Below are 24,418 nucleotides of genomic sequence, written 5' to 3' on the forward strand. Positions count from 1 at the left end.
GACACAAGAAGACAAACAACTGATCATCACATGATAAAAAGTGCATAACGTTTATGTGTATCAAATTCAGAATTATGGCAAAATGATACGAAACAAAACAGTCCAGTTAGACAATATAAGTGATATACAGCTATCACAAATAGACTTGACTTGATATGTATAAAACAGGTCAAGAAAAATCTCTCTCAATCACCTCACATAATATGTGCATAAATGTGTATTACACAAATAAATATCACACAACAATTACAACACAACGATCGAGAACAACTTGCTGACCGTTTACCAAGACATGCAAAGTTACAGCTCTCCCTTCAACTGAGAGGGTAAACTGTGAGAAAAGGAGATAGAGTTCTGGATGCCCCACACTTCCAGGGCTTGGATCTTGAAATGTCCTTTGCAGAGTGGGGTGCTCTTGAATGTGTCACAAGCCTCTGAGTATCCTCCCTCTAGGTCTTCCTGTAGGCAGAGTGCATGGCCGCCATCGCCACCTAAAAGAGGACACACCCATCAGCACTGCATTAATAACCCCCCTGTCATCAGACATCACTGTTGTCTAGACTTTATTCCTCTCACAATATATCCACCTGACTTACCAATAATGAGCTGCCGGTCGCTGCCCGCTATGAACATGGAGGCTTTTTGTTCCTTGGGTCTCTTTGGCTCTTTGGCAGTCATGGGTTCCTCTGACGGGGCAGTGAAGGGGATCGTCAGGTAGCTGGGGTCCTGGGGGGTTCCAGCAGGACAGGTCAGAGTTGCAGTGGCTGGTATCTCTTGAACCTGCTGAGGGTAAGCTCTTCTGGTCATAATGTTGACCATAGCCTGCTGGTAGCGCTCCATGCTGGGACGAAGCTGAAAGAGGAAGAAAATGTCTTCAAGCGAATGATAATAAAGATACAAAATCCACTGACTTGATGCATGTTACATCAAACCTGAATATGTGTACCAGTGTTGGATTCAAGAAGAATAAAGCGGCAATATGTCTCACCGTAAACACAAAACATTCCCCAGTTCCAAAGTATGCAAGACCCTCAGAGTCGTGCTTTTTTCTTTCAATCAAATCTGTTGACAGGAAGGCACCAAAAACCTGAGAAATGAGAAATATTGATATGTCACTACAATGCAAAGTGTATCCAGTGAACTAACTATTATCATTATTAGCATTAAGAAATCTTAGGTTCATATCTGAGCTTTAATCAAAGAGACATCAAAATTATCAGGCGTATTTCAGTGTTGTTACCTCTTCATCCCCAGTTTTGATGATCATGACTGCTGGTTCGTGTCCCTCCACATGTGAATAAAATCTATACGCCAGAAAAAAACAAAACCATGCGTTGTTTTTAATATCCCTTAAACATGCTACATATACAACCAGACAGTGTCACTCATGATGACTAAATCACTATTACAAATCTGCACTGTGTATTATTTGAAGAGAACATTTTGAATCTGAGACAAGATCACAACTTTAATAATAACAATACTGTATCTTTCCATGTTAAACTACTATATAGTTGAAACTCAGTCAAGAGGTGCTGTTTGTGTCATTCAAGATGGGATAAAGTTATGGGAAACATCAACATTGGATTTACGGATTTATGGTTGTTTAACAGTAATATTACAGATGTAAAATTTTAAAAATAATTGAATATATATGATTTATTAATAATGGATAGTAAGACCAGTATTTAAAAGTAGGTTTAGATATGTGATGCTTTTATTATCTACAGGAAATAAGGAGAGAGTTAAAACAAGGGTCACTGAAAAAACACCTTATGGGACTTTAGGTGCTCCATAATAGTCAGAATTGCCCTTTGTATTCTGAAATGATCACTATCTATATAGAGCATTGCTTTTTTTGTACTGTGTGTTACAAATGAAAAGGTGGTTAAACACTCAGTTAGAAACTTGAGGTGTTTTTCTACTTAAACAGCATTTTCCACCACTGAACTGTGAGTCGATACATCACTTAACTTTCACAGTCAAAGCAAACATGTTGACAGTGAAAACACACGTCTCATTGTTACGTGACTAGAGCGGAGAATCTGTTTTTCACTGCTGGGACGTGATGTTCAGGAGTTATTGATCCATAAAGACCTGGCCTCATTTAATAATGCTGGTGTGAACAGATGGATATGAACGATATTAAGGCTTTTGGTGTATGAGAGTGACAACTCGTTAGATCTCTGTCCCACTCTTAATCTCTGATTAAAGTGCTGGATAAATGTTACGTACGAAGCAAGACTTCTTCCATGTTCAGCTGTGTTAAACAGCCTGATGGGACTGAAAAGGGCAAAGCGCTCAGGTATCCAGGCCCAGACGACTCTCATCCCAGTCCCAGTCACAACACTGGAGGTGAAGTTGTTGAAGTCCACTGTCTCAACCGACTGCCTTTAGGAACATAGAAATAGCAATGATGAGAACATGAAAAATGAAATAAGACAGATGTGAACAGTTTATTTTTCAGCATAGCCAGACTATTTTTTATCTCACACACCTGATTTCTGAACCTAAATATCTAAACTAATTCATTTCCTTTCATTTCAAAATGTTTCTTAGAAATATGCCTCTCACTGGCTGTTCTATTTTTCTACCAACCCACCTCTTCTGGTGTATGCTGACGCCTTTCTGCATGAGGGAGTCCTTATTGGCATTGAACAGGAGGTTGAGTTCCCTCCGCGTGGCCATGGGAATCATGAAGGCCTTCTCCAGAAGCTTCTCAGCTGTGCAGTGGCGAGCTACGTTCTGCACAAACCTCTTCATATCTGTCCTGAAGTCCTCCACGTCTGCCACTCGGGACGACACGGATACTCTGTAGAGGCTGAGCAGAGCCAGTGCCACCCTAAAGGAATGATTGCGAAATACTTCTGAGAAATCTCACACTCAGACTGAAGGATTTTGTTTAACATGTAGCAGCAGCAACAAACCTGTAGAGGACCTTGTAGCCCTCCAGTAGGTAGACATCCAGCACTCTGATGGCGTACGTGAACGGGAGGTCGGCAAATATCCACATGATCCAGTCAGAGTAAAACTCAAAGAGGTTCTGGTGGGAGCTGGCAATCAGTTTACGGATGCCTCTGCAACACCTGTTGGCGAGGTCTCCAAAGGTCATGCAGGAAGCACGGTAGGTGAGGAAGGTCTGGTTGATGTAACGCTTGTTGGGGTCATTGTAGGAGATGAGGCGGGACACGCTGTGGAAACACTCAGCTTCGTCCTCGCTGAAGTGGAGGATGAGGGAGACCAGTTCAGGCAGAATGGGGCAGAAGTTCATGTCCGGGAAGTATTTGCCAAGGCAGAGAAGGATCTTCTTAACAGAGTTCAGCCCTGCTTTGTTGAGACAGTATCTGGACAAGAGAAGAATAAGCAATGACTCACTTGGTCATATTATAATCCCAGCCCCATCAGCAGAAAAAAAGAAAATAATTCTACAATATCTGCCATATCACATTCAGGTTACATTAGCTGACTTCATGTCAGTGAGACAGGTTTATTATTTTGCCAGTTCAAGGTTCATACAGTAGGACTATTGATTTTTGAACAACGGTGTACAACATGTTTTCATCATGCCGTACCTGGGTATTTCTACTGCCTCCATGTACTCTGGGACTGGATGGGTGATGATCTTTTCTTCTCCAAACAGATTCTTGGCCAGTTCATAGTAGACATCTCTGTCTGGAGTCACAGACCCACTGCAGATATAACAGCAATACACATTCAGACCATTTGGCCGAAAGTACACACTGATCTTGCAAAAGGTCATAACAATAAAATATGTGGTCTTAACCTGGAATTGATGCTGTGGATGATGTGATAGTAAGCTTTGGCCCTTAGTGTGTGAGGCATGGCCCAGAATCCCTCTCGGCCCATGGTTTTCAGCTGCTGGTGATCACTCTTCAGGATCTGCTGGTACCTTTGTGCTGGTTCAGGGTCAATCTTCTCCCAGTCCACAAACTGTCCGTACTTCATCCCAGAGCTGGAGTTAATTTCCCAGTTGTCCAACTCAGAGATGGTGATCATGGACACTGACTTCAGATTGCCTTTACTGCCTAAACAAAATATGCATATGAACATTTGTCATTTTCATAAGCAATATAAATGGATTTTTTATATTTTTATTTTCTATGATAGGAACATGATTTCCGTACCATTAAGTTCTCTTGATGGCGAGAGCTTGTTTGGTTTAGACTTGGACTTCTTAGAGGTGAGACAAACACCAGCTCCTTCACCTTCTCTCTTTTCCTTTTTGTTCACTTGATACAGGGGCCTGTCCACCCTCAGTGGACTGGCCCCTGTAGAGTTTCCCATGTCATAGTCGGCGTAAAGCTCTGATGTCTCATAACTGTAAAAGGACCTGAGGAGCAGTTAATTTAGTAGTGTTAGTAATAAGTTTGCCTCTTTTTAGTCCCTTTTTGTGTTGGCTGTTTGTTATCCAATTTTACCACAACAATAAAACACAAATCCATATGAATGTAAGTAAAAATCCTTGTAGAATTAATAATATAACATACCTGGAGCGAGGTCTTAGACAGGTTTCCTCTGTCTGCAGCTGCACACCGTAGTTCTTACAGTCCTCACGACTGTAATAAGAGTGCGATCTTTGCCTGCTTCTGCCTCCTGCAATAGAGCCCAGGTCTTGGTCAGAGGATGTGCACATCGAAATTGAATTCATGTTTCCACAATTGGAGAACTCTGGCGTTCTTGAAACATGAATCATCTCAAGTCTTCTCCTTCAAAGAAATTCAACTTAGTAGGTACTGTGTCTCCTGAGACTAGCTGCACCGTCAGGGGATCAGGGCCTTATATAAGCCTGTGGGCTGTGTCCGTATGAGGTAAGCTACAGCATAGAGGTATTGTTTATTTGTGGTGAGTTCAGCTGAGTGAAAAAAATCCAGTGATTCTCATGTTTTACCAAACAGTCTCTCCTTCTGAGAAGTATGAAATCACAAACAAGGAATAAAAATGTTCACATCACATGAGCAAATACAGGCACTTTTTTAAACACATGATATTTGACCAAATGTCCTTCAAATAACCCTCGTGACTGCTATGTATGTAACTGTTATTTACAGGATATGTTACATACATCCACTCACATTCCACAACAGACTGTGATTGCTATTGAAATTCACAAACTGCTTGAAATGGGTTTATTTTTACATTCACACCTATCAAAACATTGATAGTGCATAATAAGGCCGTCAGACCGATGATGTTTGGTCTTTCTCCGAAAACTGCTTCATGCGTCGCATCAAAATGCCAAATGAGTCTATTCCAAGAATTCGTCCAACAGCTATTATTCTACACAACACATATATGTTATGATCCAAACAACTACTGTTTGGTTATGAAACACAACACCTCTACACGTACTTGTCTCATATGTGGGCTCCACATGTCATAGAGCTAAAAAACACTCAGCCCCATGAGTGGAGGAGGCACGCTGTTGTTCCTTTGTGTCAATTTCCATGAAGGCTGGAACAATACAAACTAATACATGTACTTTGAGTGTAATGCAAGAAATGAAAGCAGTTAAAACATCATTGAGACTAAATATTCTGTGGAGACAAAGTCTGTGAGGACTGTGAGAAATTTGCCATGGGTTTCTTACTTTCTCTGTAGCCTGCAAACAAGGCTTCTTAAAAAAATACCAATCATCAGTCAAAATACCCCTTCCTCATTAAGAGAAACGTGCACATCCTATAGCCTTTTCATTTCACTCCTTGCTGTAAATTTCCATTTCCAGAAGAGATGAATCTTTGGCCGTGTGCACATAGTAAATACTCAGAGTTAACATACTAAATGTTTGCATGATTCAGTTTTATTACTGATCGTCATTTCTGTAAGTAGTAAGTAGCAAATTGCAACTGTTTTCAAATAAGTCAAATAAGTGAGGTATTAAAACATTCCTTTCTCTTTCCGCAAAGGTTTAATTCTGTTGAGCATGCAAGTAACTCCCATAAAAGCCATCAAGCATACATTTAAAATATAAACACAACACTTGTCTTTGCTCCCATTTTTCTAAGTTGAAGTTAAATAGTTAAAACAATTTTATGCACTCATAAGATTTATTTCTCGGATTTTCTTGGATTTTGACCACAAATTTGTTCAAATCTGTGTTAGTGAGCACTTCTCCTTTTCTAAGATAATCTATTCCCTAACAGGTGTGGCATATCAAGATCCTGATAAAAGCCACTTTAAAATGTGCAATTTAATCACACAACACAGTGCCACACAAGGTTAGAGGGAGCGTGCAGTAAACAAGCTGGCGGCAGGATTCTTCACCAGAGCAGAACTACCATAAGCCGCCCCCAATGTTGTTTCTGAGAATCTGGCAGTACATCTAACCGGTCTCACAACTGCAGACCACGTATAAGCACAGGACCTCCACATCGGACTTCTTCACCTGCGTGATCGCCAGATACATGTATCTGTAGCCCTCGTCATGTGAAGTCCATGTTTCTATACACATTTCAGAGTGTCACTGGACAAGAACTCTGGTAGACAAATGGTTAACAAATTTGTGCTCAAAATCTCAGAGAAATAATTGTTTTGTGTGCATGAAGTCCTAATTCTTTAATTTCAACTTGTGAAAAATTGGAGCAAATACAAAAGTGTTGCGTTTACAGTATATTTCTGTAACTGTTAGTGGAGTGTAGTTATGTTCAGGCACTGCATGCTGACTCTCTTACCCCCACATATCATTGAGAAAACAACCAACAGAAGCAGAAATCATGTGCTGTTTAGGAAATAAGAAGTATCTGTAATGTATTTAGAGGTTCACTGTGTAGTTTTGGGGAAGACATTGTAATCAGAAGAGAAAGATCTTCACTGACTGATTTTTTAATGCCTAAACAAACTTAACAAACAAACTCTCTTCATTGTCATGACTGAATAAACGGAATAAACAAACTGACCTTAAAGGACAACACAATTTCACACTGTTTCACTTTGTTTATATTTGGCGGACCCTGCCACCTTTCTCACCTCAAACAGTGTTCTGGGGACCTTATTTTCCTATGAAAACCGTTTGTTTATTCAGTTATGGAAAAAATAAATATTTCTTTCTAATATTGTAACATCAATAGCCTATTGTCTACTCCAAATGTACATAGTGCCCCTTTCAAGCACATTTTTACCTTTGTTTACGTTTTTGTACAAACCGCGGCCCTCGAGTCAAATGTTCCTCGCAGTGACCCGTAGTGACGTCGCACCCAAACAAGACAAGGTTTGGTGGTGATTACTGCCGGATGGTTCAAACTAAGTGGATTTTCTCTTCGTAGCTTACTTTTATCGAAATGTCTCAGGATCCGTGGTAAGTAATATGCTCGAAGGCTACAATAAATTGTCTCAACTGTAAAATATACGACAACAAATGGCGTTAACAACCCAGTTAGCTACTTTCCCTGTATCCTGCTAGCTGAAGTGATAGCTAGCTTTTACCTTTAAAGACTAGCGTTAGCCAAATAGCAGTAACTTGCATTTTTGAAAAAGCCATTACAAAATCAGCTCTTTATGTGTTGCGAAATCATGGTGGTCCTTGATTCGTTGTGCAATCCTGTCGCAACTATTCAACCTAAAACTTTAACGTTAGCAGAATCGAAAGAGGAAAAGGTGATGCAAAAAAAAGGTCACATGATGAATATAAAGCCTGGGCTCATTCTCTGACGTTTTAATCAACTAAACAAAACTACAACAGCAAAAACACCTCGCAGTAGCTTACATTAGCGCAGCATTAGCTGCAGTTGATGCTTTTGAGGCTCTCGGGATTGTTCATTCAGGTTTTTAGACACTCACCGGTATATTGAACATTGAACTACAGTATCAAAAACGGATGACATCAAGCCCTCTGGCAGTCTGAACACTGAACATCATGAGCTAGTTAGGCAAACTAGCTTGTATGTACTGATTGTATTGTATGGTATTCTAAAAATACAATTCTTACATTTCTATAGGTTGCACAACACTAGTAAACAGATAAGACAGTTGTCGTCACGCCTTTGTTTTGTTCATTAGCACATTAACAAGATAACTAAACATGGGTCTTTCCATGTTGCTCTATAATTTACTCTGTGGCTGCTGTATTATCATGTGTCATTAATGATTTACATTTACATCTTTATCCCATTCTTTGCTCTGTAGGTTGCAGAATTATGATGCCACTTGTCGCTTGTCTCAGGAAATAGCAGAAAACATTCATGAACGGAACAGGCAGCAGAGAACAGGGGGGAACCCTGCAAAGGTAAGAATCAGAATCAGAAATTCCTTTATTAGTCCCGCAAACGGTGAAATTTGTGTGTCACAGCAGCCAAAGGACAGTTCAGTATAACAATAAACAATAATAATAGTAAAACATAAACAATATAATAAAAAGGTAAGAAGAAGAGCTAGAGCAGAAATAGAATCATATATTCATAATATGTACAAATATAAACAGTGTGGGCAGTGTATTGTTATTAATAAAGCTGTTACATTCAAGTGGAATTGCCCACAGATATTTTCAGATATAGTCAGGTTTCGCTTGCTGCCAGTTGGTGTGAATATCTTCTGTCTTTTCAGATCAACATGACTCTACGGGCATCACTGCAGAAGCTCAAACAGAATATTGCCCAGCTCAAAGATGGTTTGTTACGAGCATCATCGGCTCGGCGAATGTATCCTTTCTTCTGAGAATGCTCCAGGCAGTGGAAGTCATGAGATTGAGATTACATTTTGGGCTGAAGGGTTTCTCTTGCTTTCAGTAGCAATAGTATTCCTATAGAGGGGGGTAGAGTGTTTTGAAAAGATCTGCCCTGACTACAAAAGTGTTTCCTATTGGAGAGGCTTCTGTGTTCCTGGGTTAATTCCAAACTGACCCTCTGCCAACTATCACTGACAGTTTTTGAAGTAATATTGACCTTTTGCATGACTTTAACGTGGCTTCATCAGAATGCAGTCAGAGGCTGATAGGAGGCAGAACCTTATTGATGACCTGCTAACCAGAGAGAAGCAGCTCAACGCCACCTTCAAGGGAGACGCCACGGAGCCTGAACCTTCCAGGTATTAAAATCTAGTCATAGTATTTTATCCAGAACGACAGGAAAAGATAAGAAAATCCAAATTTGGAAATTACATTAAGCACCCTCTGCTGTTATGAGTGGGATCACACTGGAGCTGCACACAAATTATTGATTAGTTGTCAACGATTAAATTAATCCTTAACTATTTTGATAATCGATTAATTGGTTTGGGTTTTTTTTAAGAAAAAAAGTTTGTTTACTCCTCAGTATACTGACTATCTTTGGGTAGTGGTCATTTGAGAATGTCATTTTTGGCTTTTGGAAACACTGATGGACATTTTCCCCCATTTTCTCACTAAACAACTAATCAATTAATTGAGAAAGTAATCGACAGATTTATTGACAGTGAACATAGTTGCTGCCCCAGATTACACAAGGATGACATTTTGACTGTTTCAAAGGCTTAGGTGAATCTCAGCATATAAACATATTAATGATCACTGTGATACTTCACTTAAATCCATACTAGTAGTTCAAATGTCCCCCTCAATGTGCCCCCTGTAGCTGATAAGGAGCACTTATCATGTTTGTAAAGAGAAATCTCCAGCAAATCCTCTTCAATGCAGAGTGTGAACCATCCTCTTTTGTATATGAAGGATTGTTTCGTAAACTACTCAGCCACATTACTGCCTCAAATAGTGTATTCTAGAGTAGTCTGGATTGATGCTTTTCTTAAAGCACTTTTATTTTGAAAATATTTTGGGATAGCCAGCTTTTTGCTTAAGTAGTTCAAGAAATTTGTGTAATATTTCTCCACCATGAGTCTCTGTCTGTCACTGCCACTCAGTGTCAAAATGACCAAATAAAGAGTTGACCCAGGATGCTTCGGGGGGCATCCTGCTCAGAACATGCCACCTTTCATTTTCTGATTTTTTTCCTCTCCGAGATCTTTTCTTTTATAATATCTGGTGCTGGTTGCCCAATTAAAAATAATGAATCCTCATTCTCTTGACTATGTCCTTGACCAGAGAGGTCATAGGCTCGGTTCTCTGCTTTGATGAGATGTCACCGGTCACTAACTTTCTGTGAAAGTCTTTGCACATCCTGTGTGCTGTGACCTCTTCCTGTGTCTGTCTGTCTGTCTGCCATTTTGACAGGGCATCCTAAACTTCATAGTTAATTCTTTTTTATTGGGAGATTTGTTCGTTTTGCACTGTTGATCACACATTTGGCACCTCCTGAAAAAAGAACGCACATGCGCGCACACACACACACACACACACACACACACACTAATTCTTTTGAGCAGTGTGTGTGTCTTGATGAACAAGGATAGAAGGAATAAGTTTACAGTTAATTACCCTCCACTGAACATTTATTCGAATACTTGTGGAGCAAATCAAAGAGCTGGATGTCACATCTTATATCCTCTTCATCATCTGATGTCATGTCAATGTGACAGAGCTGAAAACCTTAGGCAGCAGGCAGTCATTACTCTGTGTAATGTTTGACCTAGTCTGGTGCAGGTGATATTTGTTTGGACAGGAAGAGGAAATGGTGTCATGTTGTTATCTGCCTCCGGTTTCTCACGTCTGTTTTATAGTCAGTTTTTTTTTGTATAGCCCCCTAATCACAAATCACATTGCCTCAGTGGGCTTTACGGTCTATGCAGTGTAGTTTCTATATTGCTGAGGCTCAGCTTTTATACAACCCTGATTTCAAAAAAGGGATGCCATGTAAAACATAAATAAAACAGAATGTGATCATTCGCAAATCCCCTTTGACATATACTCACTTAAAGACAGTACAAAGACAATAGATCTAATGTTTTACCTCATCAACTTTAATGATTTTTCTAGGTATGTGCTTATTCTGACTTTAATGGGTGCACCACATTTCAACCAATTTGGGACAGGTACAACAAAAGACTGGGAAAGTTGTGGAGTGCTCAACAAACACCTGTTTGTAACATTCCACAGGTAAACAGGTTCATTGGTAACAGCTAATAGTATCATGATGGGGTATGAAAGGGGCATCCTTGAAAGGCTCAGTCATTCACAAACAAGGATGGGGTGAGGTTCATCACTTTGTAAAACACATGTCTCTGCAAAGGATAATACTACATGTTTGTTTTTTTTACGTTTTACACAGCGTCCCAACTTGTTTGTAATAGTGGTTGTACACTATCAATTCCTTTACAGTGTAGTACGCATGGAGGAATACCTGAAATGACAAAAGAGTGAGACCAGGCATCAGTCACTTCATCAGATCAGTAGAATGTGGAGAACCACTTTTATGGATGCCTTGATATGAGACTGCTTTTTTCTGATATCTTTCACAAGCTTTGGTTTTGGGATTGATCTACTTAGCGGTGCTTTGTACGGGCTTTCATCTTTTTTTACAGACCACACACCCAATTACATAAAAGGCTCTGTTAAAAAAATCTCAAATGACATTTGCTAATAAATTAGCTTGGCGAACTGTAATCATGTGGTTGTATGGTTTTTAGTTTGCTCACTGAGACCTAACTTTAATAGTGATATGTGGTGGGTAATTTGGATTTGTGGGTAGGACCCATTCCCACTGTGTGGTCTCTGAGGACAGAACGTGGGAGGGGGTGGATTGGCCATGCTTGGATAATCTAAGCTGCTCTTTTTTTTTTTGTGAGAACTTTGGGTAGAAGAAAAAGGGATAGAGGTTACAGACAGAAACAATACGTTTTAAGCATCTCCATTTCAGACTAAGCAAAAAAAGGACATGGCGCCTACATTTGAATGCTCGATTCACCCCGCTGCCCCCCGGACCCACCTTTCCTCCACTATTCGCTAACCTCTCCTTTGTATTTGATTGTGCTGGAAATAGTTGTAATTAGTTAAATCTCACCTGTCTAAGTCATTCATTCAGGATGTGGGTACTCGGGCCCCGATGGCGGCAGTCTAGTGCAAGAGATGTGCCTGACTGATTTTGGCGCTCCCCACCGACTGGTTAATTGGATCTTCACACACTGGGCACTTGCATGGAGGAAGTGGAGGGCTGGCACACAGTCTCATAGTAATCAAACATGTCAGAGAGATTAGAGCGAATGCCTCGTTTCACCCACTCCTCTCTGATGGTATCAGTCTCAGCTAGCCAGCACTGTGAGTGGTCTCATAATGCTTTACTTACCACTTCAAAAACTGCTGGAATTAGTGATCACACACAGATGTGTGAGTTTGGGTGAGATAAAAGCAGCATTATGCATTACTATAACAAAACAAAAAAAACAGACTCAACTAACTAGAGAGATTAACCAAAAAAGCTTTCTCTTTTGAATTTGAAAGATAATGTTTAAATGTACCCATGAAAGACCGAATTACTTAAGCAGGGCACCAAAATCACAGCAGTACAGTTTAGCATAGGAATGTTAATTTTTCTTCTGCCTCTGATAAGCCTACACGTGGCTCAGGTCACTTTTCCTGGGCCTGACCAGGAGACGACATGCTCACAGTAGACATTGGTTAAATCCAGCCTCACACAGAGATTCTGAACCCGTCACCACAAGGCAGCACAGCTTTAAGCTATTAACAGAAGAATAGCTTTTAAACCACACAGTGGTGTTTAGCACAGCACAGCACAGTACAGTGCAGAGAGCTCTCCGGTCTGTCACTTTGTCGGGGCAAAAACCTCCCCAGCAATCCACAGTCCTGTGACAGATTAACATGTACTGTTTACACACTGCAAGCTAACCTGGTATTTTTCAATCATTCAAAACACTTAGAAGAAAAAAATGAGTAAATAAATGTTTTTTTCTGTGATCTAAAGGGTTTTGTTGTAAAAGAATCTTCAAAAGAGTACAGTTTTGAAAGGAGAACATGCCTTGTACAGATGTGTTTGCTGTAAGAGTTGTACAGATGTGCATTATACCCCCACCCAAACCTGACTGTGTTTACTTATATAGCTAAAAGTCACTGCTGCCAGATGAGTGTTTTAGACTTGTGTGATGGAATGGTGATTGACAGACAACACAGGTACTTTTTACATCTACATTTAGTTGTAGGGCACTGTTGGGTGACTTGAATTTGAAACTTTAACAGCTGGTGCTCTGCTTTTGGGAAGGAATAGTCGTTTCATGGTCCCTAAAACATTTATTGATTTATATGGTGGAAGCAATTTTGAAAGGACCTATTCAAATCATGATCATGTTTCACAGGTCAACGTTGATGGCCCAAGGGGCAGGAGCGAGTCGAGGTGTTGCAGCCAACCCCTGGCTGGTCAACGAAACGGAGGAGACCAGAGGGCTGAACTTTGGAGAGATCAAACAGCAGCAACAACGAATCATTGAAGGTAATTACAGATGATTGAATAAATGGTAAATGGACTGCACTTAGATTGAGCTTTTCTACCTTAACTGACAAATCACCTTACAATTTGTCTCTCATTCATTTGGGGTTCAGTTTCTTGCTTAAGAACACTTTGACATTTGGACTGAAGGAGCCACTGACCGAACAGTCAACCCTGCAGTTAAATGGCAAAATTCTCAAATGGCAGGAATTTTCTTTGCATAATTGAGTAAATATCTTCTTAAATATGCTGTTCATTTTTTTTCATTTTTCTTTTTTCTTCCCTTATTTGTAATTTCTCATCATTAATAGTATCGCAGTCTTATCATGCACATTATGTAACATCTCTTAATGTGTGCGTAAAAACAATGCACATTTCCTTCTATCGGTTAAGTGCACAAAGACAGTTGTGTAACGTACGATTGAAAGATAACAAGAGCATCTATTCAGATTATTAGTATTATTAGTATTGACTATGCTGTTGTATGTTAATACATAAAATGTGATTGTTATAAATGACATCTACAAAACATATTGTAAGTCCATGCCTACTTTTTTTTTCCATTTCCTGAATGCCTCTGATATGACTCGAACACCCAGACGTTAGTTCACCTGACTCCGTGTGACACTTCATTGCCATGTCTCCATTACGGCTCTGGTTATTGTCATTTTGGGATCAGAAATCCCTGTAAAGACAGTGAAACCAAACCACATGGAGGTTTCTAGTCCCCTCTGGGATTTCTGGTCGAGTTGGGTAATGGTGAGCGTATGAACCTGCGGTCATAAAAAATTCCAGTGGTAGAGTGTGTGTCAAACTTGGAAACCTACAGAGGCCAAATCTTTTCTTTTCCTTTTTCTTCTTTTGAGCTTCACAGTTTTTCCTCTCCACCTTGGCCCTCCACAGTTATAATAACAGGAGTAAGGCTGAGTGGGGTAAAGTACTGAATGACTCACATGTGGCACTGCGAGCTGAGCTGGACCTCAACAGCCTGTCATTCCTATTTCCCAAATAGTTGCCTCATTAAATCAGAACTACAGCATACTCTTAACTGCTCTCTTTTTACAATAAGCGTTTTCAACTGGGATTGCAGCTTTACTTTTTTGTTCATCATACCCCACTGCTAAATTTGACATAGATTCCTGTGATTTCATGTATTTCACATAGATTTTATTTTCTCTGTATTGTTGTCCTGCATTGCATAATCTTGGTGCTCTTACTTTTTAGGTCCAACAGTTTTTATTTTCTCTCTCTTCGCAGCCCAGGATGCAGGCTTGGATGCACTCGCCGCTGTCATCAGCCGACAGAAGATGATGGGCCAGGAGATTGGCAACGAGCTGGATGAGCAGAACGGTAAAGTTTAGTTTGTGTCTGTACATATTTGTCAAAAAAAATTCCAGACAGATTACACACAGCAGTGTGAAAGCAATCAGACATACTTGCACGGCAGTGGAACGAGTTGCCTCATGTCACTTGCCGGACAGTGATACTCCCTCACACCCCCACAACTCTGACATTAACACACACGCCCTCAAACTATCATTGTCAGTGCAGCTGGGTCATGATCACGTCTAACAAGTTGTCCTCTGTCATGCATCCCACAGAGCAAAGTGACCCCTCTCTCCTTATGCTACTTAAAACTGTTTTGTGTTCTGGAATCAGATCTTCTCAGAGATAATGGTACTTTTGAGTTATTTTTGGCTAAATGCCTCTCATCAGTGCAGAAATAGCTTCCATCAGAGGTAGACCGTGCCATACAGACTGGAGTGCATTGCCCCAGACTGTTTTTAAGCTCAGACGGGCGGTACATGAAATGTAAGACTTTAGGACGATCATCTGTCGACCGGTGAACAATTAGATCCTTTAATGCATCGCTCTCAGACGACTGCAGCAAGTTACTAGGCGAAGGCCTGAGAGTGTCACCTTACAAAGAGGATGTACACCTGTATTTCTATCGTTTTTTTATGTAATCATGAGTGCTCTCTCTGATGTTTACACTGACAGTGAGACAAGAACATGCATTAGTCTGTCAGCTTGTCCTCTGACAAAGAGGGGAAAGAAACTTCATAGTTCATTATTTGGAGGTCAATTTAAGAGGAGAGTGGACAATTTGGCGAGGCTGAGGCTGTCTTCGTTTTAAAACGAATAACTTTTCCTACGTTTACTACTACTACTCTTTCAAAACCCCATAATCTGAGACTTTTAATAAACAGACACCCATGTTCACATCCTGATTGGGTGTTATCAATCACGTGTCTTTTCCAATTCGTAATGACCCTATCATGTGACATTTCCCCCAGTAGAAAACAAACAACACTAACCTTGACTACCAGTGACCTCCAATTAATTCAACATTGCGAATTCCAGGTGTTGCTGACCTTGTTGTTTATGCTTGCAGCTATTGTACAGTTAAATTCTGCATTTTGTTTTCTTACTTTTTTACCATTGCTGTATGTCCTTGTCTAACTTTCCCCAACCAACCAACCAATCAACCAACCACAGACTTGACTATCTGCTTCCATTTACACCTGCACGCACATGCTCAGTGTACATGAATGGTCATGTCATATGTGTAATCAGTTGGAGACTTTTAATGAAACGTTGCTAAAATGCTCATCTGGAAGGAGATTGTTTTTTAGAACACCGTTTTAAAATGAAAATATATTAGAGTGGATTTAGGATAGGGGACTACTTGTCTCTTTGTTAGAGCATAGATACCTGACCTGAACCCGTTGGGACTGGACGGGCTGGGCTGATTTCGGGCAAAATTTATAAATGATGTCAGGTTTTGGGTCGGGTTGGTCACGTCAGTTGACATAGAACGATGTCTTTTCATGCTCATGGTCACTGTACATGTCCGTAAACAGGGTAAACAGGCAAGATGTAACCATGGTTACAACTGCTGACAGGGTAACACAAACTCACAAACTGTGCTTCAGCTTACACTAACTGCATCAGGCTTGGGTCCATCTCGTTTCTTAAAAACAGAACGCCTGCCCAGTTCGGGTCGGGCTCGGTTATTACTCCCTCGAACTTGGTCCGGTTGTCAGAAAAATGCGACACAAGCCGCTCTCAAGTCTTTGCAACAGACACTGTAGTAGGAGTGGGTGGACTCTAGACCTGATGTTTCTGTCTCCTTGGCTAGCCAACTTAGACTTACAATAAACAGTCTCAGAGCTTGATTAATTAGTGGGATAGTTAATACCGCTACTCTGGGTTGTACAGTTAGAATGAAACAAGTAATGAATCCTAAATCCCAACAGAGGGATTGTTAGACTCCATAAAACAAATATTAAGTGTCGAACACACATTAAAATGAACGGACTAGATTGTTGTTAATTGTTGTGGTGAACTCAGCCGAGATTCCTAACAAGCTGTTTATCTGGAGATGTCTCACACACCTACAGCACAGGCAGTTATTGTCTGTTTTGACCCTGATGACCAGCCTCCAGTTGGGAAAAGAAAGGCGTTGTACTATCCTGTAATATCCTGTCTGAGCAGTCGTACCCAAACAAGTCCAGAGGTTGTATAACCGAGTGATCTCGGCATGGAAACAAACGACCTTCCCTTCTGCTGGGAAGTAATGGCAGATGTTTAGTTGACACCGATGGGAGAGGGAACGGGAAAGAAAGGAAAGCTGATTGTTTTAGCCCGCTCTCCTGTTACCGTATTGAACTAGAAATGGATCATTGCTCTAATGCTCCGACTGGCGTGTTTTTCTTCTTGTTTTTTCAGCCTTTTGTCATTGTTTCCAATAGTATGAACCTGAATGGGTGATGGGAGAGCTGTAACTGAGAATTACACCAGTTCCACTCCAAATGAGGGAGAAGGCAAATGATTTTGGCCCTGGAAACGATGGCTTGTCACTGCTGTGTTTTGACCCCACATGACTCTTAAATATACATTTGATGGGAACCAAAGTCTTTATTTCTGTAATGGCCAAAAATATCTATGCCACCTGTGGGAATTGTAATCGGCTCCATGTGTTGATCTGAATCCAAATGTTACATATTTGTAGAAGCCTGCACACATTTCCCCAGGTTTAAGGTAAGCATGTCTTAGTATTATGATATAATAATCCTGAGGTATAAACATGACCTATTGTTTATTACAAAATACATTAATGGTGCATGCAGTGTAACTGGTCCCTGTGCTCATGCAGATGGTTGATCCTCCTCAAGGACCAGTCCAAGCTTTTCACAGTCTCTCCTGGATCTCTGTCTCCACGATTTACAGCCAAGCTTCAGGTCCATAAGGCCTGCTGACACCAGGCAATGATTCACAGGGCCTACAGGGCTCTGGCTTTCCACAGATTTTCTTTACCTACCTGTGTTTCTTTCCTTTATGGGACCTTTTGCTGCCCCTCCATCTTTCATCTCACTCCCTGCTCTCCTTTGCCTGTTTTCAACAGTCCTGTATTTTATAACCTTCTTCACATTTCTTCCATTTCTCTGTGTCTCTTCTGTATTGTCTTATACTGAGTTATTGGAGACATATTTGTTCCTTAGTGTTTGACAGGTTGGAGAATAAAGATATATCATACATGTAGCTGTAGATTACTGTACGACTCCTCTAAACAGATGTAACATCCCCGACAGTCATGTTTTCAGAGTCTGTTGGACAAGCAAACCAGCAGGTTGCTCCCTTTCTTCTTTGTCAATGTTTAACTCTTCTTGGTGTCTGTAGAACAGTATGATTATCCGCCAGTTTGATTTTGCTTTCAGCCCTCTGTTTTTTGTTTCACATCTGCACTTTTAGTTATGTTTTACCTGCTTTTGAACAATGTCACTGTCAAATATGCCGATGGTAAATATTATTTCTGGAGTCGCTATGGCAATCTACGTGGCTAATTAGAAAATGGCTTTCCCCATTACTACATGGTGCACAAACTTACAGTGTCGTACTGTTGCTATGGTAGTTGGATTTAATACAAAATAAAAATTTGTGTGATATAATTCAAAAATACGTATGAAGAGATTTATGTGCATTTTCTGTTATATGCCCTCAGCCTATGCCAACCTAAAGACCCAGCCTCACTGCAGCTCTCTTTGGTGGTTAATCCAGTATTCGAGGAACGTAGTTTGTCTCCTTTAGTGTTATATCCTTGTTATCATAGCAATAACTCTGCACGGATTCAAACTACATTTAAAGTGTGGTCTGTCCTAGTACTGTTTTTCTTTCTATGAGACATTGAGTCTCAATGAGTCAATGTTTTCTGCATTCAACAAATAAAAATTGCTGGAATGTTTTCCTTCTACACTCTCACTTAAATTACTTGGATTATTGCATGAGACAGTTTTGTAGGTGCTGCATTTCTTACTTGTATTAAATGTCAAAATCGACAATATAAAAAGTAAGGCGATAGTTTAATGTTGTCAGAGAGGCAAGGAAAAGCGGGTTTAAGTTATAAAGCAGGGGAATGGCAAAGCTCCTTGTTGATCTTGACAGTTGGCGTGTAACCTTGGCGTCCGACTGTCTTTCTGTCTTGTGGGGTTCCTTTTACCCCTGATCACTGTACTGTAGCACTGTTTTGCTATAAATAGATTAAGCTCTTTGTAGTTTGGCTGCTCCAGTCTAGCTCATGACACAAGTGCAGTGGAGGTTGCAGTCATTTCCTTTTCGGGAAACAAATCCGGCTGAGGTCAGCAAGGAAGATGACCCTTTTTTAGAGGTTTGGAGATGAACCCAAAGCCCTCAGTTAGTCCTCTCTCAGTCTTAACTGGATCAAAATGGACTGAAAGCTAAAAATGAGTGTGCAGACGGTTTACCTCAATTTCAACCTCTGTTTTATGGCTCATAACGTTAATCCATTGCTTACTGAAGATTTTCCCTTCTGACTTGCCAGTCATAACAAAAAGAGAAATTCAATCATTATTGTTAGTGGGTTAAAATTAGTTAAATGATGTGCTGTCATCAACTTTTTTTTCCCTTTATTTCTAACATGTTACTAAAGATTAGTTTATTTTCGTTTCCACATTAAATGTTGCAGAAAATAGTCCGGCACATACCAGCCGAAATGGCTTGCATCAGCAGTAGACTCCCTTCCCACCAAGAAAGATCAACATTAATTTCCCCTTTATTAGTGTTGATATTTCTCAGATTGTGGCCTGGAACAATGACATCATTCCTTGTCAATGTCTAGTACTTGTGAGTGACAGACAGTGGCTTGCTTGTTAAAATAGCTCTGTTTTAAAAGGGGACAGCAAGAGTTTGAGGCTGTCTCATTTGTCAGGGTTTTATGGGCGTCTGAATGAATTGGATTTGACTGGTGTATTGGTGTTGTGATACTGCATCTCTGACAAATGCCAAAGTTTGTAAAAGGATCCTTTCTGCAGTTGCAGTGATTGAAAACCCTGTGATGTAGACAGATAGGGACACAATAAAACAAAAAAAGGGTATTTTCAGGTGTATCTCTTTGCTTATGGCCTCTACAATATCAGGCATTATGCAGTGAGGATGGACCAATCAAAGAATGATGAGTTTATCTATATTCAAGCTAAACTCAATCTGTTCCTCGGATTCAATTGATTTTCGCCACTGTATTTGTTCGGTATTTGTCTCCACCTCCAGACCTCATTTTGATTAGACCTCTGACAGCTCTCGCAGATGTGTTCCCACATTAACTATCACACCCATGGCTTCTCCATGTCCTGTCCCTTTTTTCCCCTCTCTTCGATAATAAGTCTTTGGGCTGCTTGGTATTACTTTGGCAACTCATATCTTTACTGAGAACACGGCAATAACCACAATGTGTATAGTATATCTGGGACTGGGAAAGAAACAGATCCTCATTTTGATTGAGACCTTCTGGAACAAATTTTAGATAGAGGCAAGAAATACTTCCTTTTAGGCTCTGTGACAGGTCTGACCACATGTGCATTCTCATTTTGTCTGAAAACCCAGAGATAAGAAAAAAAGGATGTATTTTTTTGCCCTAGCAGCTTGGTCCAGGCTGAATCTTGTGTTGTCTGGTTACAAGCCTTTGCTTATTGCTTGCCATTCACTTACCTCTCACTATTATCCAGAGTCATTTAGCACCGAGTGAACTTAAATAGGTGGACAAAAACACTGAAAATATGATCAATATATAAACGAGTATAACAGCGCTGCTGACTTCTTGAACCTTAAACCCTTATTCACACTAAATGCTTTTGCTTTTAAGGAAGACAAGGTAGATGTTGATTCCAGACGTTCTCATTGTTTTACCAGTCTTTGTGTAATGCCTTGGGGTAACCCAACATAAACAAGGGAAACTATTGGCTGTTTCCTTGTAATGAATTTAAAAGGCTTGCTACTGCCAATGGGAGCCTCTGTTGCAACAAATTAAACACAGAGCAATAGCTATTACATCAGTAAGCCAAATTCCTCTTGCTACTTTTGTAATTGTAATGAAGTACTTCCCCCTTTTTTGGACATCATGTGTCATTTGTGGACCCCCTTTATTGGAACACATGGCTGACTCAGTTAGTGACCTTTTGGTAATTGGAGTGTTTTTAAATCACTTTGTCAACCAGCCTGATTATTCTTAAAGTATAAGTGTGTTACTTTCCAAGTGTCCTCTCTGTTAGTCGGCCAGCCGCTAAAGAAACAGAATTGGCTTTGCTCCTATGATGGACTTCTGGCTAATAATTAGATCACTGATTTGATTTTGCGTCAGCAGAGGGCCCAAGTTGGACGACACTAATGACTTCCAAATAAACAGTAGAGTGAGAGGAGACAGGCACTTAACTGCTGCAGCACAGTGACATCAGCAGCCGCCCCAGAGAACTCAGGCCTCTGCTTGCTTCTGCTTTAAGAAACCACTCGGTGAGCAAATAAACCATACTAATGATGGCACTCGGCAGAAATTCAGCATTGTAAGAGTTGTAGATTGATTTATTGTTTGCTTGATTCGCTCCACTTGAAAGTGAGGCTGGTAGTAGTGAGTAGTGTTTTCCAGATGGCATGGAAATGCAGGGAGTCGTCATGTGATGTTCAAAAGAGTGTTGTCACCAGAGGAATGTCAAGCTTCCAATGAGCCGCATCATTTTGTTTGACCACTGGATCGGCTGGCTGGTGTTTGACTTTGTGAATTATTGAGAACTATAGATGATGGCGGGACAACCCACCCACACTGTAATATCCTTTTGTCTCATTTTTCATAAGAAAGTGCCAACTTTAAGCTGCTCTCGAAATTATTTTGTCTAACCAAGAATTAAAAAAACAAAGTATCCAAAACACATGCTATAAAAAGGACACAAAACATCTTCCAATTACTGTGATAGTAAAAAATATAGTCTTATCTCAGAGCCCATATTTCACCACTTTCTGGGATTAATTAACAGATAATTATATCATAAAACCATCTGTTTTGATCTCATTGATTTTCTGAGCAGGTAATTGGGAACAGTAGATTACGTTTCCAATTTGTGACTCATACAGAAATTGTATTTTTTAATGGCTTTTTTTCTTTTTAACCTTGAATCCATTTTCCCATTTCCTATTTTATGTTTCTAAGTGACATATTAAATTGGCCCAGTATTGAGTGAGGCCACTGTAGCCAGCAGCTACAACAGGCCAACAGGCTGCAGTGAAATCCCCATACGCAATTCCAGATTGTCAAAGTGTTTGTTTTTGCTGTTGACACTTGAACACAAAACATAGGAAAAAAGGTTCCAGGATGAAAAAGTTACCCCTTAAAGACTTTTTGGATGTCGCCAGATAGTAATATCAAGTAATGCATAAAGTATAGTTTTAATTACACATATTTATATTCAATCAACACGCACTCTTCACACTTGTTGAAGATTATAGTGGTTTGTGGCAGTGTGATGGAATGTCAGAAGATGGCCAAATGAAGATGTTACCGCAAGTCACCAGGCCAAACTCCTCCTGTGACGCATCCTAACCAGGGTACAATCAATCATGAGTCCTTGTGTCCTTATTTCTCTATCTATCCATCTCGGCATCCATCTCTGTCTTTGGCCTGTTGGTGTCACACTGATAGAGTTGGGGAGAAGAGGGGGCTAACAATGACATGAGGGACTTGGGTCACATCAGCCACTGCCAAGCAGCAAGGAAATTAACATTTTGGGACGCTCAGGAAAACATCTCAAGACATTTCATCAATCACGCCTTCTTTTGTTTTCTCAGTGGATTGGTGCCCCCTTTTATCACTCTGAAAGTGTCTGTTTAGACTTTGGTTTTCTTCACTGTCTTGAAATGCAACCTGTTTTTATGCCCCTGATTGGTCTTATGTGTCTTCTCTTGAGAGTTTCAGATGGATGTCAGAAAAGTGCACAGAACTGATTCTGGCTTGTGTCAAATTTCTTCATGGTCTTTGGGATGGATTGAACAAAATATCCGTACATAAAAGGTTGCCTGAATGTTTCCTTATGTTTTTTCTCTGAATGAATGGCTCGGTGCCAATAGCTTATTTTTCATCACACACTCAATTTTTATTTAGAAGAGATGTTATTCAGTATAGTCATACCTAGTAATGGTTATTAAGGTGACCCCATATACAGTTTAAAGCATTAGGACTTATTTATATGTGGTAAAGTTGTTGCTTGTGTAAAGCATTTCAGAGCCAAATGAATTTCTAGACGATACCGCTGATGTTGTCTCTTTGCTTGACCTTGCAATCATTGATGGAAATAAAAAGGATTGAAAACTTCCAGTTTTGTGCCCAGATGTCATACCACTGTTAGGAGCTTTCAGGTATTGATTAAGCTACCAAAATGAATGATTCTTCCAGCGTTTATCAAAACAGGAAATACTTTTTAGTATGTTTTGTGCATCTCTTCTGTGCTACTTTTTGGCACCAATAATCTGACAGCAGCTTGACAAGAATGTGATCACACATTTAGATCTGATTTCTTTTTTTGAGGCCTGGTTATTTGTTGCCGAGTAGATGGCAGATTAAAGCATGTTGAAAGGTTATCTTATGTTAAATTTATGATGAAAATATGCAGAAGGTATAGAGAACATTGGATTGGTCTGTGTTATCGCATTTGTAGACAATGCGCTAATGATAATCACAATTTCATAGACCACAGTGACTCATTTCTGGATCTTTCTCTGAGCTGTTGTGTAAGGGATATTATAGCACATTAAGACCTATTCACCCCACAGCTCTGTGGATCAAATGATCCTGATTCAGCATGTTTGTAGGAGCTGATGTTTCTTTTGGGTGTTTTTACCTTGAAATGGCTATGGAAAAATGTCCCATTTGCATCTGTTCAACTCAAGTATTGCCTGCTTAGCATAACACTGGTGCCATCACACTTCTCTAAGAAACAATTAGAAGGCAGTTGATTTTGCAGAAATTTTTTTTCAGCACATAAATTGGATAAATGACAGCAGACAGGTTTGTTCTGAGTAATTTTCAAAGTGCTTTTGGCATCTTATTTTCAAGGCACAGGGTAGTTTGATAGTTTGATTTTTATGGAGATGCGAAGAGTTCCCGACTTCATGAGCAAGCAAATAAAATCACGAGACACAGCATTCTTATAACTACAGTTCTTAAGATAAAAGATAAAATAATCCCTCCATAACATTTATACAAGCTCATGACAGTTTATAATCAATCTTTTGACAGAAACTGTGATGGAAATTGGACCATGGAACTGCTCAAACTGGATGACAGCCGACTGAAAGAAAGCGAAAGTGGTGCTATCAGTGTGTACTGTGTATAAAACAAAATGGCTAGAGTAGAGAGCCCTAAGAGGATCCCACCCACTAGATGCTGCACTCAATCCACTACCTTCAAATGCTGATAGACAACAAAGTCTTAAGTGTTCAAAGTCTTTCCTTTGCTAAAGAAGCCCTTCTTAATTCCATTGAAAATAATTCCTTATGGATTGTAAAGTATCTGATACAACTGTAAATGAAAAGAAGAAATATGTTTTGAATCTAGAAACAACCCGACTTTACTAATGGCAGGTGAGACGGCTCAGTTGCCGGGTGCTTTTGTCTTAGTTCATGGGATTTTGACGATGTCTGCATTTTGAAATGTTTAAGTATGTTGCTAGCTCTCGTTACTTCCAACCCACTTTATAGTTATCAATGGTATCAATGGAGCTGAAAGATTTGTAAGACCACCTTTTAAACACTAAAGTTCTCTG

The 24,418-nt window shown here is 40.0% G+C and overlaps 2 protein-coding genes across 2 annotated transcripts in view; one reads left to right on the plus strand and one right to left on the minus strand.

Moving 5' to 3' along the window:
- Positions 1–300: 300 nt before the first annotated feature.
- LOC140996662 (TBC1 domain family member 24-like) lies at positions 301–4,714 on the minus strand. The gene is made up of 12 exons (XM_073467154.1): positions 4,509–4,714; positions 4,146–4,351; positions 3,785–4,046; positions 3,573–3,689; positions 2,928–3,344; positions 2,603–2,842; positions 2,236–2,391; positions 1,241–1,304; positions 989–1,087; positions 781–852; positions 597–726; positions 301–491 (listed from the first exon to the last, which is right to left on the minus strand). Exons 1-12 carry the CDS (start codon positions 4,712–4,714, stop codon positions 301–303), a joined length of 2,160 nt encoding a protein of 719 aa, XP_073323255.1.
- A 2,493-nt stretch (positions 4,715–7,207) lies between these two features.
- stx8 (syntaxin 8) overlaps positions 7,208–24,418 on the plus strand; it is a 43,438-nt gene continuing 26,227 nt past the window's right edge. The window contains exons 1-6 of the mRNA XM_073463164.1: positions 7,208–7,312; positions 8,140–8,239; positions 8,557–8,651; positions 8,926–9,036; positions 13,186–13,319; positions 14,574–14,666. Coding sequence (XP_073319265.1) covers positions 7,296–7,312; positions 8,140–8,239; positions 8,557–8,651; positions 8,926–9,036; positions 13,186–13,319; positions 14,574–14,666 — 550 coding nt within the window. The 5' untranslated portion in view covers positions 7,208–7,295. The remainder of the gene's footprint in view (positions 7,313–8,139; positions 8,240–8,556; positions 8,652–8,925; positions 9,037–13,185; positions 13,320–14,573; positions 14,667–24,418) is intronic.

Source organism: Pagrus major, chromosome 1 (assembly GCF_040436345.1).
Source record: "Pagrus major chromosome 1, Pma_NU_1.0".
In the NCBI taxonomy this organism is placed as follows: domain Eukaryota; kingdom Metazoa; phylum Chordata; class Actinopteri; order Spariformes; family Sparidae; genus Pagrus; species Pagrus major.